Source organism: Dendronephthya gigantea, unplaced genomic scaffold (genome assembly GCF_004324835.1).
Source record: "Dendronephthya gigantea isolate DGI-Jeju-01 unplaced genomic scaffold, DenGig_1.0 000036F, whole genome shotgun sequence".
Taxonomy (NCBI): domain Eukaryota; kingdom Metazoa; phylum Cnidaria; class Anthozoa; order Malacalcyonacea; family Nephtheidae; genus Dendronephthya; species Dendronephthya gigantea.
The window spans coordinates 1,589,575-1,604,946 of record NW_021163046.1 but is presented as its reverse complement, the minus strand read 5'-3'; the positions used below and the strand labels follow the sequence as shown (position 1 = coordinate 1,604,946).

The following is a 15,372-nucleotide window of genomic DNA, read 5'->3' as shown; positions in this document are numbered from 1 at the left end:
CCTTAAATGAAATGGATTTCTCTCTCACAAGGATGTTTTACATCTTTGCACGTGGCTCGTGAGAGTAAAAACATCCTTGTTCCACACATGCATGAAAAAGATTTTTTTATTTTGACCAATTAATGTGGAAATAAGCCGCATAACACGAGAACGAGGCTCAGGAGCCAAGAGCGCAAGCCTTGTTCTCGCGTTAAATCGAAATAAGATAAAAATGGCGCCATATTGGAAAAACGTGATGAATTGTACTTGTCAAATCTTCTAAACGAATCGGTGACCCCAACTTTCCTTTGTGTTTTTACTTTGTACATGTCATAAACCGTAGAACCCTGGAAAGTTTCAGCAAATTTAGGGAACAATTACTGCGGAATTACCCTAAATCCTTAATGAATTTTGCTATAGTCGTTGGTTCTTGTAATGACTTGTAAGGACAGAAAAGAGACAATTTCGCATCTTCTGGAGTTCCTCAAAATAATGTCATCTCAAAATGCAAGATATGAACAAAAACAAAAGAGTGACGTCTTGTCTCTGTGTTTTTTGCCATCTGTGATTGGCCAATTTATTTTGCTGACAGGGCATAATATTATCGAAACAATATTTTCAAAATGGCGTCTGATTCTGGAGCGTCGAGCTCAAATATTGAACAATCTTCAGGAAATTTTGAATTAGTAAAGGAGCTAGTTGCTGCTCAGCTGAAGAAGGAGGGTATTCAGCTGTGGTTGGAGCCTTATACGGAAGAAATAACGGGCGAAGTTGGACAATTTCCTTTGGTAATGTATGCTAGCTATGCTATATTTTATTGTTTTGGCTATTCCCACGATTCATGACCGGCCCAGTACTTTAGTACCCAGTCTGTACCCCTACTAAATTCTATGTTTAATACGGTTTTGAAAGCATGTAACTGTTTTCCCCAAGTCCAAACATCCAAGCTGAAGAAATTAGGCTTGTTTACACTAGACATCTAAAGATATAGACCCGAAATATTAAAGAATTATTAAAGACATTCTAAGATAGTCTTCATCAAAGTACTTGGAAAACAACATCAATAAATATTTCATGACTATAACTAAATAGACAAAAGGACTGGTTGACATTAAAGTTTTAGCTTAAGCTTTTGAGCTGGAACATATAAAAGTTTGAGCATTTTAGTCAGTTGTAATTCTACCACATTTAATGAAAAGTTAAAACTCACACTTTGTTTGGTAATTTTGAATTGTATAAAAAATACAAGTTAAACCTTATTGACAAGGGCATAGCAAGGACCCTGACTTCAGGTGGACAAGTGTACAAAGGGAGATAGCAAGATCTCCCTGCAGGAGAAAATAAAGATTTAGTGACACCACCAACTCTCACAGCTATATATAAAACATCTGAGCTTTGGAAAGCTGGGGATAATCCCTGTTAGCAAATCGATAAAGCTAATTGGTGTTATACTAAGATACCAATATAACAACATTAAATTCTTGAATGCAATTTGGTACTGCCACATTTGTTGCTTCTGTAAATTCTGTGAAAGGATGAGTTGTGCCTATGAGAATGCCTTGTAGTGAATTTTAAAAAAAAGCAGCTAAACTTGAACCATATTGTAGATCGCAGTTATATGTAAAACAAGTGTACATGTGCAGCAGACAGGACAGATGTTTCCCGATTCAGACTTCACAGTTGTGTAAATAAACTTTACAAAAGTCATGCTGGGTGATTTATGTTTGAATGAGAATTTCTGTTCAAATAGCTTTGTTATTGTGGCAGGGTGATATATAGGAGTGTATATCATATATGGGAATATGTGTACAGATTTAATTTGTGAAAATTATATAGAAACGTTTCTAGAATTCCTATATAGGAATTGTATTTTGGGAGAAGAGGAATTTCTGGGGCACTCTGAGCTGCTTTCAAATAGCCATTCATCTTGACACAATGGCAGCATCATCTATAAGAAAACAAAGCCACCAAGCAATAACAATAAACAGGTTAACGATCATGTTATCGATTCCTTGTATGTATACAGAAATGCCTCTTTAAGGTGGTCATATCCTCTAATAAACTGGTTTTTTTTGCTTTATTAATACAAAAACAGCAATTTATTGACAAATTCCTTTGGAATTTGTGAATGTTGCCTTGTTAGCTAAATTTGTGAAATTTCTAATTTTTAATTTTTGCACTGAAAAGAACTTTTAAATAGCATCATTATTCTATACAAAACATGTTTGGCCTTCTTTTATTCCAGCAAAATTGGGAAAACATAATATTTTTCAAACTTATTACACAAGGCTACCCACAAGGCTGCAATTGGATTTATAACCACAAGGCTACAATAACAAAAGGTTACTTTTATGTAAATCATAAATTAAAAAGGGTGAACATGCAGGCCACATACTTTATTTTCCATGCTGTCAGTGATCACAAAAACTTTAAACCCTGTTCTTCATTTGTTTTCACATATTTTCGCTACGAGACCGCTGACCAAAGTGCAATAACATTGCAGGCTCAGGATCAGCAATAAAAGCGAAACCATTACCATTATGGATACTTTGCTTTGAAGCCCGATTATCAATAGTATCTTTTATCAGTTTGGTATCCGTATCGACCCATCCCTAGTCTAATCACACCACGCATTAACATATAATTAACGGAGCATGTGTAACTAGCGTACGTGTCTCAGTGTTCAATTTTATTGTTTATTAAGGTTAGCTAATTTTAATATCTTCCGACAATAGGATCTTGTCGAAAGATATTCATCTCTGTTTCAAATCTCAGCCGATGTCGTTGCCAGCACTCTTGAGAACCTCAGGGAAAACGCGGTGCGAAAACTTGCCGCAAATAGAAAGTTTAAAGCCAGCGGTGTTGCAACAATCAAACTGAAGTTGATAGGAAAATCAAGTGGTAGCACGCGTGATTCAACACTTGAGACTGGCTTGAATGTCGATCGACAAACATTATATCGGAAAGTTAGTGAGAAGTTTGGCTTGCCAGAAAATCATGGTGATGTCAGGTTGATTTGCAATGGAAAACTGCTCGCCGATGGTAGATATTCTATATTCTTTACTTTTCTGTTGGTCGATAACCTTAATTACTCTATTACCGTTCCCGATTTGTCCAAATAGTTTTCGAAAGCTGGATAACGCGGGGGGTGTTTATTCGTATATTTAGTTCTGCCCGACGGATTTCTTTTGTAAGTGCAAGCTTGCAGAACTAAATCCATCGGGGCGTGCGCCCCCCCCCCCTCCCGCCTCCTACAATTAGAAATAAGATTAAAGTTGGTTTTACGCAATAACTGGGCTTTATAATGTGGTTATCATTCCAGTTGTATTAGAGTTCACTGCTCAGTAAGACAGATCCTTCGCTTATTGAATGCAAGCTTGGCTCGCGCAACTGAAATTCCGCTTAAGCGAATATGTCCCACCCCTGAAAACTGAAATGTCAGAAACTAAAGAAATCCGACATGAATCACTTTCCTGCTTTCCTCAGGAATGTCGCTCGAGGACCAAGGTGTTCGTAACAATAGCGTCGTCATGGTGATGATCAGTTCTGAGAAAAAGGGAAAAAGATCGCAGCAAGAAGTTGAATCAAGTTCAGTTTCAAGAACGAGACACGCCGCGAGTGTTCTGGCTAATAAAAAGCGAGGTAGAAACTTTAATTTTCTTGCAGTTTTACTTTTAAGAGATGTAAAATTGTTTGATGTTTCGCAGTCTCCAAATTTATATCTCTCAAAAGTAGAATTGCTTCGCAAGTGGCAAAATTGCACCCTGTAACAGGGATTTGTTGTTAAAAAAAATGTATACAATTTAACATACTGTGGTCATCGGATTTCGTCTTGAAGTCATATTTCTACCAATGTGACAACGTCTCTTGTGCTGTTTGCAAAAAAAATTTATTTCCTTCAGGTGGCGAAGGACCTTTTGAGGATTACTTCTTTGAAATTAGCGATCAAAATGGAAAGCCGCTAACGTTACCTGATGCAGAACGGAAGGTTAGCTTCCAATCTTCTTAAACTAAACCCAGCACAATGAGAAGATAAATTTACTCTTGTTTGAATGCTCTTTAGCTTATAGTTGTGTAGATTTCAGTGTAGATGTCTGTAAAGCAAAAGATCGAACTCGATCATTCTAAAATTCACAAGCTTTGGTAGTAAACAAGACTGATTTTTCCTTGTTCTAAATGCATTGCATTTTAAATCCTTGACGATTTTTGCTTTAGTCGTTGGTTCTTGCAATGACTTTACACGAACAAGGTCGAAGGGTTGCAGAAAAGAGACAATATGCCGAGGCTTTGCCATTACTGCTGGGAGCTGATGAAGAATTTAGGTTTGTTGCTTTCCACTTAAACAGCCACATAGTTAATCTTAAGTCTCGTGACTTTTAACTTCTTGTATGTGTGGATAAAAATTAGTTATTTTTAGTGTTATAGTTAAAGATGTAAAATGTGCAAAAATTAACTCGCACGTTCCATTTTTCTTCTGAAGGCAATGCCGTTCTGAAGTGTTGAACGCCGTTGATAACTATGCAATTTTGTGCCTGGATATTGTCTGGTGTTATTTGCAGTTGAAGAGCATCAAAGACCTTCCTAATGCTGGTGATTTAACATGAATCTAATTAGTGCATTTTTTACCACGTGATTCCTTTTGAATCAGTAACAAAGAGACCACGTTTCTCCCTGCATAAACTATTCTGTTTGACGTCATAGCGACAAACATTGTTTTGTATTATGAAAGTCGCTAGGATGCTAAAAGAAGGTGTCATCGGTTGAATTTCAGTTTTACCACCATGGAGGTTATTATTAATTTTACAGAGGAGATGCTGAAGAATTGCGAGGCCTGTTTGAAAAAGAGCTACGGAGAAAATTTGGAACGACTTATTTCATTGACGGTAAACAATGTTACCCAATCAACCCTCCAACTCATAGTTAATAAACATAACTCATAAAAATCATATTACACGCTTGGTTTCGCGTAAAAATGCGTTTATTATATCTTTGTTTACTGTATTAAACTTGTGAAATTGTTTTAGGGCAGTTCAACCAAGGAGAAAGTTCTGTATGTTCGTCTTAATCTTCTCCAAGCGATTTGCGCCTTTCACAAAGCAGAAACAACACGAGCATCCCACCTTCTTAATAAGGTTAAATGATTTATACCAATATAAATATACATTGCAGGGCCCCTCTGGATACCAGCTTTGGCTGAATGGGCTACCCTGTTGAAATAAAGTCATTCTATCTATCTATCTATATTATGAGCAAACGATGTTATATAATTATAGGGAATTATAATATACTGCAGTTACTCGCCCTCACCTTCCATGAGCTGTTGTGCAATCTGATTGGCTGAGCTAGTTACTACACATCATCAGCTCAGTAGTTTATTATCACAAAGGTCTGGCTTTGTAAAACAATTATATACCATTCGCTCTCGTCATATATACTATCAGCTCATATACATGACTCGATCTCATCGTTTCATTCGTAATTATCGATCTGGCGAACGTTACATTTTCGTATTATATCTATTCTACTTTAGGTAGAAAAAGAAATTGACAGCCTTAAAGTGGATGACGCAACTTTGTCGCAAAGTGAGAATCATGATGTTTCATTCTTTTATAGAAAGCTGGCAAATAAAAAGTGATATTCTTGTATGCTCAATTGGTTTGGCAGCTGTTGTGAATGTTTGCACTATCTTTTGAAGATGAAAAATTATTTTATGCTCGTTTTTCATTACTGTTATTCATATGTGCTCTTTAGTGATTTCTATGGGATTTGGTGCTTCTGAGTCGAGACTAGCATTGAGATCTTGCAATGGGGATATAACGATGGCCGTTGGATATATATCAAGAAAACGCGAGGTATTGCTTTTGCTTGATGGCATAAAGTTCGTACGCGGTGATTTAGCACACATGCCTCCTAAATTTGGTCTCCTTAATCACCAACACTCGGCGATGTAGCTATTCTTGGTGGCATGTGACGAGGATAACTTATTCAAAATGCAAAGCACTTTTTTTTTTCATGCATCGATCACCAGCAATCTTCATTGCCGATTGTCGGCGCCCAATGAGAAAAAAAAATGAGAATCAGGCTTTACTAATATTGCACCAGGACTCCACTGTTGATGAAACGGCTGACTATAACTTAAACCGTTTTCAATTACATGTCCTTTCATCGTTAATAATTCCATGCTTCGACTCCAATATCCTTTGCGGTTAGGATTTAGGTAAGGATTAGGGTCAGTTTGGGGTTAAAGTTTGGATTATATTCCTATAGGTTCCGAACATTGTAGCTATTACCACAGTGTTTTTCAACATCTGTGCTTGAACTAATATCTTCGCTCGGATTTTATTCGGTTTTCAGGAAAACGAAAAACAGTTAAAAGAAAGAAGAGAGAAAAGAAAGCAGCAAAAATTTGCCAGGAAACTGGGGAAAACTGCAAAAGGGGAATGGTAAACCGCTTTTTTCTTAAGCCCGTCGCACACGAGAGCTATCAGCTGAGCTGACATCCTCGCGAGAGTCCGCGCATGAGAGAAACGTTCTCAGCTAACAACCTCGCGAGGTCTTTAGCTCAGCTAATGGCTTTTGATTGCGGTGGGCCTCAACATCTTTTTATATTTTAGTCGGTCAGCGATAATTTTTAGCCGTAGATTTAAATTGTACCCTTTATATTATTCCCATTATTTTCGTTTCCTCCGACTACGCCCAAACTTTAAACTAATCTTATTTTTGTCTCCTTTTTCAGGGTCAGCGTTGATATTTACAATAATTTACGTGAAATGGGATACCCTCATCACATCGCAAAAGAAGCTCTTTGTCAGGCAAACAATGACATGGACGCCGCTCTTCAGGTTGTATTTTTGCAGTGTTATCAACGTTGAGGTCAATTTACAAAATGCTGCTAATCGATATACGGTTCTTACCCTGACGTATGTGAACGAGTAAAACGCGTACAAATGACACATTTCAACCAGTGATTTCAACTTTCGTCATCAACAAAATGAGCATGAGTGTGGCATGGAAACCCGCTTCCATTCGTCAGAATGATAATCGTATAGTTATACAACTTGATCGCACATTGAATTGGCCTTAAAAGTATTTTGTAAACGTTATCTGCATCAGAAAGTGGTAAATATACGTATATATAATGGTAAATATTATAGCATAGGTCTTTTTCAAAAATTTATAATGCATTTCAGCGCTAAACGTGTCGAAATAACATTTAATTTAGATGCTAAACGAAAGTCCTGAACTGCTACGGTTCGCTTCTCGTGGAAGGTTGGTCTTCAAGGATTATTTTCCCAAAGCAATAAAGTAAAAAAGGGTCAACCCCCGAAGGAATTGTGGATCATAAATGATGAATATACATGGTTTGGAGACTAAATAAAAGTACAATACAACTCATTAACTATGTTATTGTCCAGGTTTATGCAAAAAATGGTTCCTTTCTCGTCACGTGTCTATTGTATTTGAGCCAAATTTACCAATGGCATTCGTCTTCCTAAGCTCATCAACCTTGACTTGAAAAATATGTTAAGTGTAAGATTGCTATTGGTTTGTCTGTGCAAAATACAATAGACATGTGATGAGACAGGAACAATTTTTTGCATAAATCTACCTCAACATAGTTAATGGGTTGTATTTTAGTTTTATGTGGTCTCCAAACCATGTATATTCTATATTAGCTGTGATCAAACACATTTACCTAACACGCACCCCGACCATTTGCCTGAACAGAAATTAAGTTCGTATCTAGTGTTTCTTTTTAATATATAATATTTGAATATTTTCATTATAGTACACAAATTCGTGTCTAGTGTTTCTTTTTAAAAAAAACTCTCTATTTTGCATACACATGAAGATCCATTTTAACCTAATAACCACATTTTCAAGCAAACTTAACGCTTTCCTCAAGGATGTTATTTTTATTCTCTGTAGCTCTCTAGAAGTCTCAGATGACTTAATAGTCCAGGTAAAACTTTCGATACTCATCGACACATATTAAAGGAAATTACCGGAACGAGTATACAAAATTAGTTAAAATTGCCATGTTTGGCTGGGAAATGTTGCAAAGTACGGAAAATATGGGAATTAGCAAATTTTGTGTACTTTTGTATTACGTCTGTAAATGAATGACTAATTTAGTTACACATTTCTGACCGGACAATTAAAAAATAGTCAAAATATTAAATTACCCAAAATTTCTCAAAATAGGTTACGTCGATGGGCTTCGATGTGGATATTTCACGGTCGGTGTTAAAACACTATGGAGACGTTACTAAAGCCATTGAACGATTGTTGGAAACAGGCGGATCACTCCCCCCTGAATGCCAACAAACAGACACTACAGTTCAACACCCTTCAAATCTTGGTACATTACTTTCTATTTTGTTGTACAATATACTTCATTTCTCTCGTCCCTCATTGCGTAAAAATGTCGAAATATACTTCATGGTCATCCAGTTACATATATGAGATCATAACAATTAGAGTATAGTATTTAACAGAACCATGTGTTAAGTACTAGTAACTAATGCCTGATCTCCATTAAGTCGTAGCTACCGTTTAACAAGTCATTTTGACTGAAGGGAACTAGCCCGGATTTAAATTAGTTAAATTAGATTTAGTTCTGCATTCAAATCGGTCAATGCTGACTGCATGCATGTTGCAATATTCTATTACATCCACCACGTTGACATACCTACAACAATTACGATTAAATGGAAACTAGTCTTAGCTAAATGTTTCATCTTCCACAGATGGGCCAAGTCACTCAATGTCGGACAGTGATGATGACTCAGAAGAAATTCAAAATGCTCTGAAAGAAGTCAGCCAGGCTTTTAAGGCCGAAAGCGAAGAATCTCATTTGGATCTTACTTTGGAAGAAGAGGCCAGTTTCCTTAGCGAATATAGAGCAATGATCCTGACGAGATCTCAAATGGAAAAGCGATTATGATGGTCTATTGATAGCAAATGGAATCGTCTAGGCCAGCCGTTATGAGGTTGAAGGCCCTGTTACACGATGCAATGTTTTGCAACTTGCAATCCAATTCCACTTTTGAGAGATGTAAATTTGGCAACTACGAAACTCTTGTGCTTTCTATAATGCACCGATGTTTTCTTGTACATACATTTCGAAAACTGTCCACTAATTTCTATCGTGTGCGGATGGTTTTCGTAAGAAATTCGGCTCAAGTGGCAAGTTTCTCTCGCGAGGTCTCAACTGATAGCTCTCGTGTGCAGGGTGTCCAGATTTTGTAATTTTTATACTGGGTTCGGTCGAATGCACATAAAACAGCCCCACCTGATATTAATAGTTACCAAAATTATTCCTGGAAGGGGCAAATTAACAAGATTTGAGCAGCTTTGATTATAAAATATTCATACATGGTCGCCGCACACGACTCGTGTGACCATGTGCTTTTTATAATGCACCGATGTTTTCTTGTACATACATTTCGAAACTGTCTATTACTTTCTATCGTGTGCGGATGGTTTTCGTGAGAAAGCCCGCGTCGGGCTTTCTTTATACGTCGCGGTTTGGTCGAGTCGAAAGCAATTCCAACAATGGACAGAAAGCTTAATGTTGTTTATCATCTCATCTATTGTTATATTGCATTCGACGCGACCAAAATGCGACGTATAACCTGGGCCTAAATATTGCTATGGGATACCGAGTTTGTAGATTTTATGAATAAACAAGACGCCTGTTCTGGCGTTAACTCCGGCGCTCGTGCCAGTCTTTAATATAGAGCTTCTGAACATAAACAATACAGTTCATAATATTTCATATTCGCATTTAGATGCCTTGCGAACCTATAAATGTTCGATCGCGAAATTCAGAAGCACATCGTACTTTAAAAAGAATAGAAGTTCAATTGTTCAAACATGTAAATAAACCGCATGACAGCGAATGTATACATTCACTTTGTCTTACACTTTGCCTTTGGAATTCGCGCTTATAAACTACGACGTGTCAACGCGCCCATACACGAGCACATCATCTTGTTAAACGGCGAAATAGCAGCGATATTATTAAAATAGGACCAAAATCTACATGTATTAACTATATTCTTACCCCAATTCAATCTAAACTTAGTCGAAAAGCATGAAAAGAACGGTTTATTTGTTGCTCTTGGAGGAATTGCCGTATCATGCGAGCGAAATCGAATCGCGCATCGGAAAATTAGCCAAAGCTGTGCACCACAACTCTTGGGAGACAAGACTGGGACATAGATAAATCCAATCACATACACATTTTAAATACTAGAATGTTTCGCGCCATTACAGACTTGCGACGACGAAAAATAATAAAAAAAACAAAAACAAAAAAAAACCGAGGCGAATTTTCAACTCCGTCGCTGACGCCGGAGTAATAAGCCAAATTTTTTGACATAACATTTGTTTTCTTTGTTTAAAACAAAGGAACCTAAGGGCAGCTAATAACAATGTTTGGCTTATTTATTCAGTAACCTATGGATACCCTTTGATTCCTTTGTTTTAAACCAAGAAAAAAATGGTTGTGTTAAATAATGACGCACAATTTGAGGGGGGGGGGTTACATGACTGTGTGAGTGCGAAGTCACCAGTGTGCGTCAGGCTTTGTCTCTGCTAGACTTTCATGGTCAGCGCATCGAAGTGCGAGCAATAGACGATTAAACAGAGTTAAAGGTTCGTTTGAGGCACTGCCAACGCTGAACTGTAACAAGGTTGATCTTGGTATCGCCGAATTTTTAAAGTTTTGTGCCAACTAACTGTGTGAACAATTTATTATTATGCTGGACGACAAAGGAATGAGTGCTTGAAGTACATTGAAAATTGGGTCGACAACGACAGAAGCAGCGAAGCGAATTAAAACTCTAAATTTGGGCCATCATCCTTTCCGTTACCTGCAGGATAACTATGGTTTGGATGGTCAAAATAATATGAAATTGACAGTATGATTGCTATGGCTGCCGCTCAGGTTGTATTCCGTATTTTTTACTTTATAGTTTAGGAGAAATTCGTATGGTCTCGCTTACCGCAGGACAGATTTTTGTTGGGATAATTTTAATGTTTTGAATATAGGTGTGAACATATTTGAATATAAATATATAACCCTGAATATATGCGGTCTCAAGAGAGACTAACATTCAGTTCATCCGATTTCGTGGTAATAATAAACGGTTATGGTTTTTAGGAGTTTTGTCTGATTTCATTTGTACACATTTTAACAATGTACGCGATTTCGCATAATCATCCACCGTTACTTTTTTCAATACATCAGAAGTAGCGCGACACTGAGAAACATAATTTGGTAGAGGGTCATACGAGCAGTGATGTGCTTTGTTGAAGGAATACAAATAACGGCTCATTCTTAGCGACAAAATGTTTTGAGTTTAATTTTCACGACAAAAATTGAAACATTTAAGTTCCTCTCTTGTTACTTCCACGCACTTCGTCGTTCCAATTTAAAAAACTTAGATTAGTACTTTATATGATAAATCACCTGCAAATACCAGAAGCGCCGTTAACAGTTTAGGGCAGCGTGGGCTGAAAAGGGGATCCATTTATTTTACCTTAAAAACCACACGAAAAGAAAGCTCAAACTTACAAGTACATGCCGGCAAATCAGCAGGTCCAATTTCGTAATATTATCAGTGATTTTAATTTGAAGAGCATGCGATCATAGTTCAAGTTGTGCATGTATGGTAGCTATAGGTGGCGCCCATTGCAAAAATACCAGCTAAATCACACATTCACGTACAATTCATATACATACATATATATACGTTCATGTAAATCCTTAAAGTCGTTCTTTACTTCGCATTTGTTGTGATAAAGAAATATACTATTTAGAGATGTAGCGGCGGCAAAATCCGTGAGTGGAAAACGGGTTTCGTTAACTGTGAAAGCCAAACCTCCCAGTAATGAAAACGTGCAGATCGATATGATAGCGAGGTTCAGATTTGGCTTCCACTATCGCTATCTCTCGCTAATCTATTAAGCTCGTGATTGGTTAGTCTGATAGACCTATCACATTTGATTGGTTTATATTCCCTCAAAGGTTGTGGTAGTCGTAGTGGTAGTCAAATCTGAACCTCGCTAATGATCAGTTCAGGAAAATGAAACAATTAAGAAAGCGTTAAAAGAAAGTTTTATTAAATAATTTAGTGATACATTAAACAGCTTGAGTGGGTTTATATAAGACTATATAAGTGTGCATACATGCAGTAGCTACGGTAACTATAAATTTTACCACTTCTATAAAGCTACACTGCTTCCTCACGCGTGCGTTAACTGTGATACAGTTATAGATAAATGCTTATAGCTATTACGTTTGTGCCATATGTAAAAAGTTACGATTATCATAAAGTTATATTTGGGTAAAAATGGTATAATTGGTAATATCGTGCAGATTAGAATCGGGTGTCTAATAAATCACATCGTATTCATATCACCTTTCGTATTCAGTATCAAATCACGATTTTCCTTAAAACGATCTAGCGCGTCCATTCTGTAACTAGCTATACAGATTCTTGACCTAAGTCTTTTGACGAAAACAAATTATGAAAATTTATATATGGTGATATTATAGCTTAACTTCTCAATAATCTACAATGCTCCCTGAAATACGTAGTTACAATTTTATCACATATACGCCTGTATTCTAAAAGCTCACTCACACTCAAACTCATTGAGTGGGAGATCTTAAACTTCTCATAACGTTTCCATGACGTTATTTCCAGTCGTATAGGGGCTTGATTTTCACTTTTTTACCTTGAATCTTTCCACCTATAAATTTTACCGCTTCTATAAAGCTACACTGCTGCCTCACGCGTGCATTAACTGTGATACAGTTAAATAGATCCTTATAGCTATTACGTTTGTGCCATAAGTTATAAAGTTATATTTGGATAAAAATGGTATAATTGGATAATATCGTGCAGATTAGAATCGGGTGTCTAATAAATCACATCGTATATAAATTACATATCGTATTCAGTATCAAATCATGATTTTCCTTAAAGTGATCTAGCGCGTCCATTCTATAACTAGCTATATACAGATTGTTGATCTAAATCTTTTGACGAAAACAAATTATGAAAGTTTATATAGTGATATTATAGCTTAACTTCTTAATAATCTACAATGCTCCCTGAAATACGTAGTTACAATTTCATGACATATAGACGCGCAACATCTGGCTAAATGAACCACAAACAAATTTCGTCTACACTTTTTTCAACATTTTAAATGAAAGTTATCGAGGTAGATATATATAAAAAGCAGCGTTGATGCTATTAAGCGATTTGACAGCATCGAAATTTATCGATGTTGTTCAGCCAATTATCACCAGATCCACGATAAAGACCAGTGATGTAATAACCAGCCTTGGAACAGTTTGACCATCCTCCTTGATTAAACGATGATCCAACATCTTCATCATAACACGATCCATACTGGTCAGGATGATTGCTTGGTTTGCAGCAATAACCTTCTTCGATTTCATGCAAAACGTGGCCACCAGCAGTGCGATATAACCCATTCAGAAAGTAACCCACTGGACAAACATTCCAATTGTTATTCCTTCACATAATGGAAATAAAAATGTTCACAAATTAAAGTCCTCGTCAGCTGCATGTGTTTCATATGATTATGTTATTTGAATCAGTCCTTCGCCTTCGAAATTCGATTGAGATTTGAGAATCATGTCCGATGGAGTCACATGGATATTAATTTTACCCGTGTGATTCACTATAGTATATAGCTCCATTGTTATATTATCATGAACGGATCGAACACAAAAGTTCAGACTTGGTTAATAAACAATACTGGGCGCAATTGCCGGGCTTGGCAAGAAAATGATGAGTTTGTCATTAAGACTCGCTTTGTTAAAGACAATAATAGTATTCTGGCTATGTTGCCGTGGACATTGAACCCAAAACTGAGTATCGTCCATTAACAATTATTTGTACCGGTAAAAGTTACCATTTTATACCATTGTTGAATCACATAAAAAGCTAAATACTAACCTGTCGAAAGAGAACCACCAGTTAGCTCTTTGACACTGGCTATTTTGACCGCTGCACGCTTTGCAACTCGCTTTAGGAATCGCTTTACAACATTTTGCTTTTTCAAGTAAAGTGATGGGATCGCCGTCGCTGTTCGGAGGACCTCGATAAAATCCCGTGATGAAGAGATTTTCTTCGCCACAGTTCGACCAGCCCCGAATGTCAAAACTTTGCGACCAGTCCACATGAGAACATGCTAAAGGAGTCGTTAAAAGATGAGGTTAAATACGATTTCGCTCATTCAAGCCGGTTTTCCACTTGCGATATTTTTCGTGCAAATCGACATTCTACTTTTGTCCCAGAGCTCTCAAGTGCAACCATCTGCAACAAACTGATAAATACAAAGAAATTAAGTCGCATCGCGCAAAAAATATCGCTAGTGGAAAACGGGCTTATATAGAAACGTATATGGCGCAAGGAAATCAGCCTTTTTATATGCATGTACGAAGGGGGAAAGTTTGCATTTCTTCTTTGCCACAAGACACTGCGTCAAGTTTAAAATATTTTGTAGTATAGCATTTTAATGTTTATTTTATTGATTTTAATAAAACATTATTGTGTATGTACGATAGCAAGGCTTACTTGTTGATTGTTGTAGTGTCGGAGAGTTTCCTGGGGTAGAATCCAATGGTTTCTAAAAAGTATCACATATACTCAAGCAGAAATAGTCCACATGCAGACATTCGTTCCGAAACGATATATAGTTTTTGTTCTTTTTCTGACACCAATAATTATTATGCCAACAGCTGTCATTTTTACATTGCAAATTAATTGGGAGGAAAAAAAATAGCCACTCTCATATGCGATTGAATTTATTTTAAAATGTTGGCCATTTAGTTTAGAAATTCACTTTATTAAGATTATTTCTTTGTACGTATCGGAATTGCCTGAATATGAAGATAGCTAGTTATTACATTTTGTTAACCGTGTTACCATTATACTTTACGAGACAATTTTCATTTATTATGAATGACTTCGATATCATACAACTTGATATATCGATGTCGCCGGAAAAGTCGCCCGCACACGAGAGCAACTGATTTATACACCAATGGCCACGAATGACTTTTTGCTAAGCACATAGCTCTAGTGTGCGCCCGCCTTTAGGTATGAAATTTCGGTCGACTTCTTACTTAATATATTAAAAAGAAAATGTCGCCGCGCGTACTCTTATATGTTAAACCAGCTGAATTAAGAGATGTTCCCTAAATCATTTCTAATAAATCGATTTTTGCGTTTCCGTTAATTTAAGTGTTTCCGGGAAATGAGGTTAATTTACATGCAGCTCTTAAAACATCGCGAAATTTTGTTTATATTTATATTAGAATATCAGCGGACCCTTAAAGGC

At 36.7% G+C, this 15,372-nt stretch overlaps 1 protein-coding gene across 1 annotated transcript; it reads left to right on the top strand.

Annotated features, from left to right (window-relative positions):
* Positions 1-601: 601 nt before the first annotated feature.
* Positions 602-9,717, top strand: LOC114526025 (NEDD8 ultimate buster 1-like). Its single transcript, XM_028547519.1, has 16 exons — positions 602-767; positions 2,715-3,021; positions 3,466-3,621; positions 3,882-3,967; positions 4,195-4,301; positions 4,460-4,569; positions 4,786-4,862; positions 5,004-5,111; positions 5,510-5,561; positions 5,731-5,831; positions 6,334-6,422; positions 6,716-6,821; positions 7,202-7,248; positions 7,909-7,942; positions 8,185-8,341; positions 8,730-9,717. The coding sequence occupies exons 1-16, from the start codon at positions 603-605 to the stop codon at positions 8,924-8,926; spliced, it is 1,899 nt and encodes a 632-aa protein (XP_028403320.1). The 5' UTR covers position 602; the 3' UTR covers positions 8,927-9,717.
* The last annotated feature ends 5,655 nt before the right edge of the window (positions 9,718-15,372 follow it).

What these genes read in the sequence shown, in the direction of transcription:
- LOC114526025 (XM_028547519.1), top strand. Translation starts at nt 603, where the DNA reads ATGGCGTCTGATTCTGGAGCGTCGAGCTCAAATATTGAACAATCTTCA. An exon ending in TGACGCAACTTTGTCGCAAA is followed by an intron (nt 5,562 to 5,730) that starts GTGAGAATCATG and finishes TGTGCTCTTTAG; the next exon opens with TGATTTCTATGGGATTTGGT. An exon ending in ATATATCAAGAAAACGCGAG is followed by an intron (nt 5,832 to 6,333) that starts GTATTGCTTTTG and finishes TTCGGTTTTCAG; the next exon opens with GAAAACGAAAAACAGTTAAA.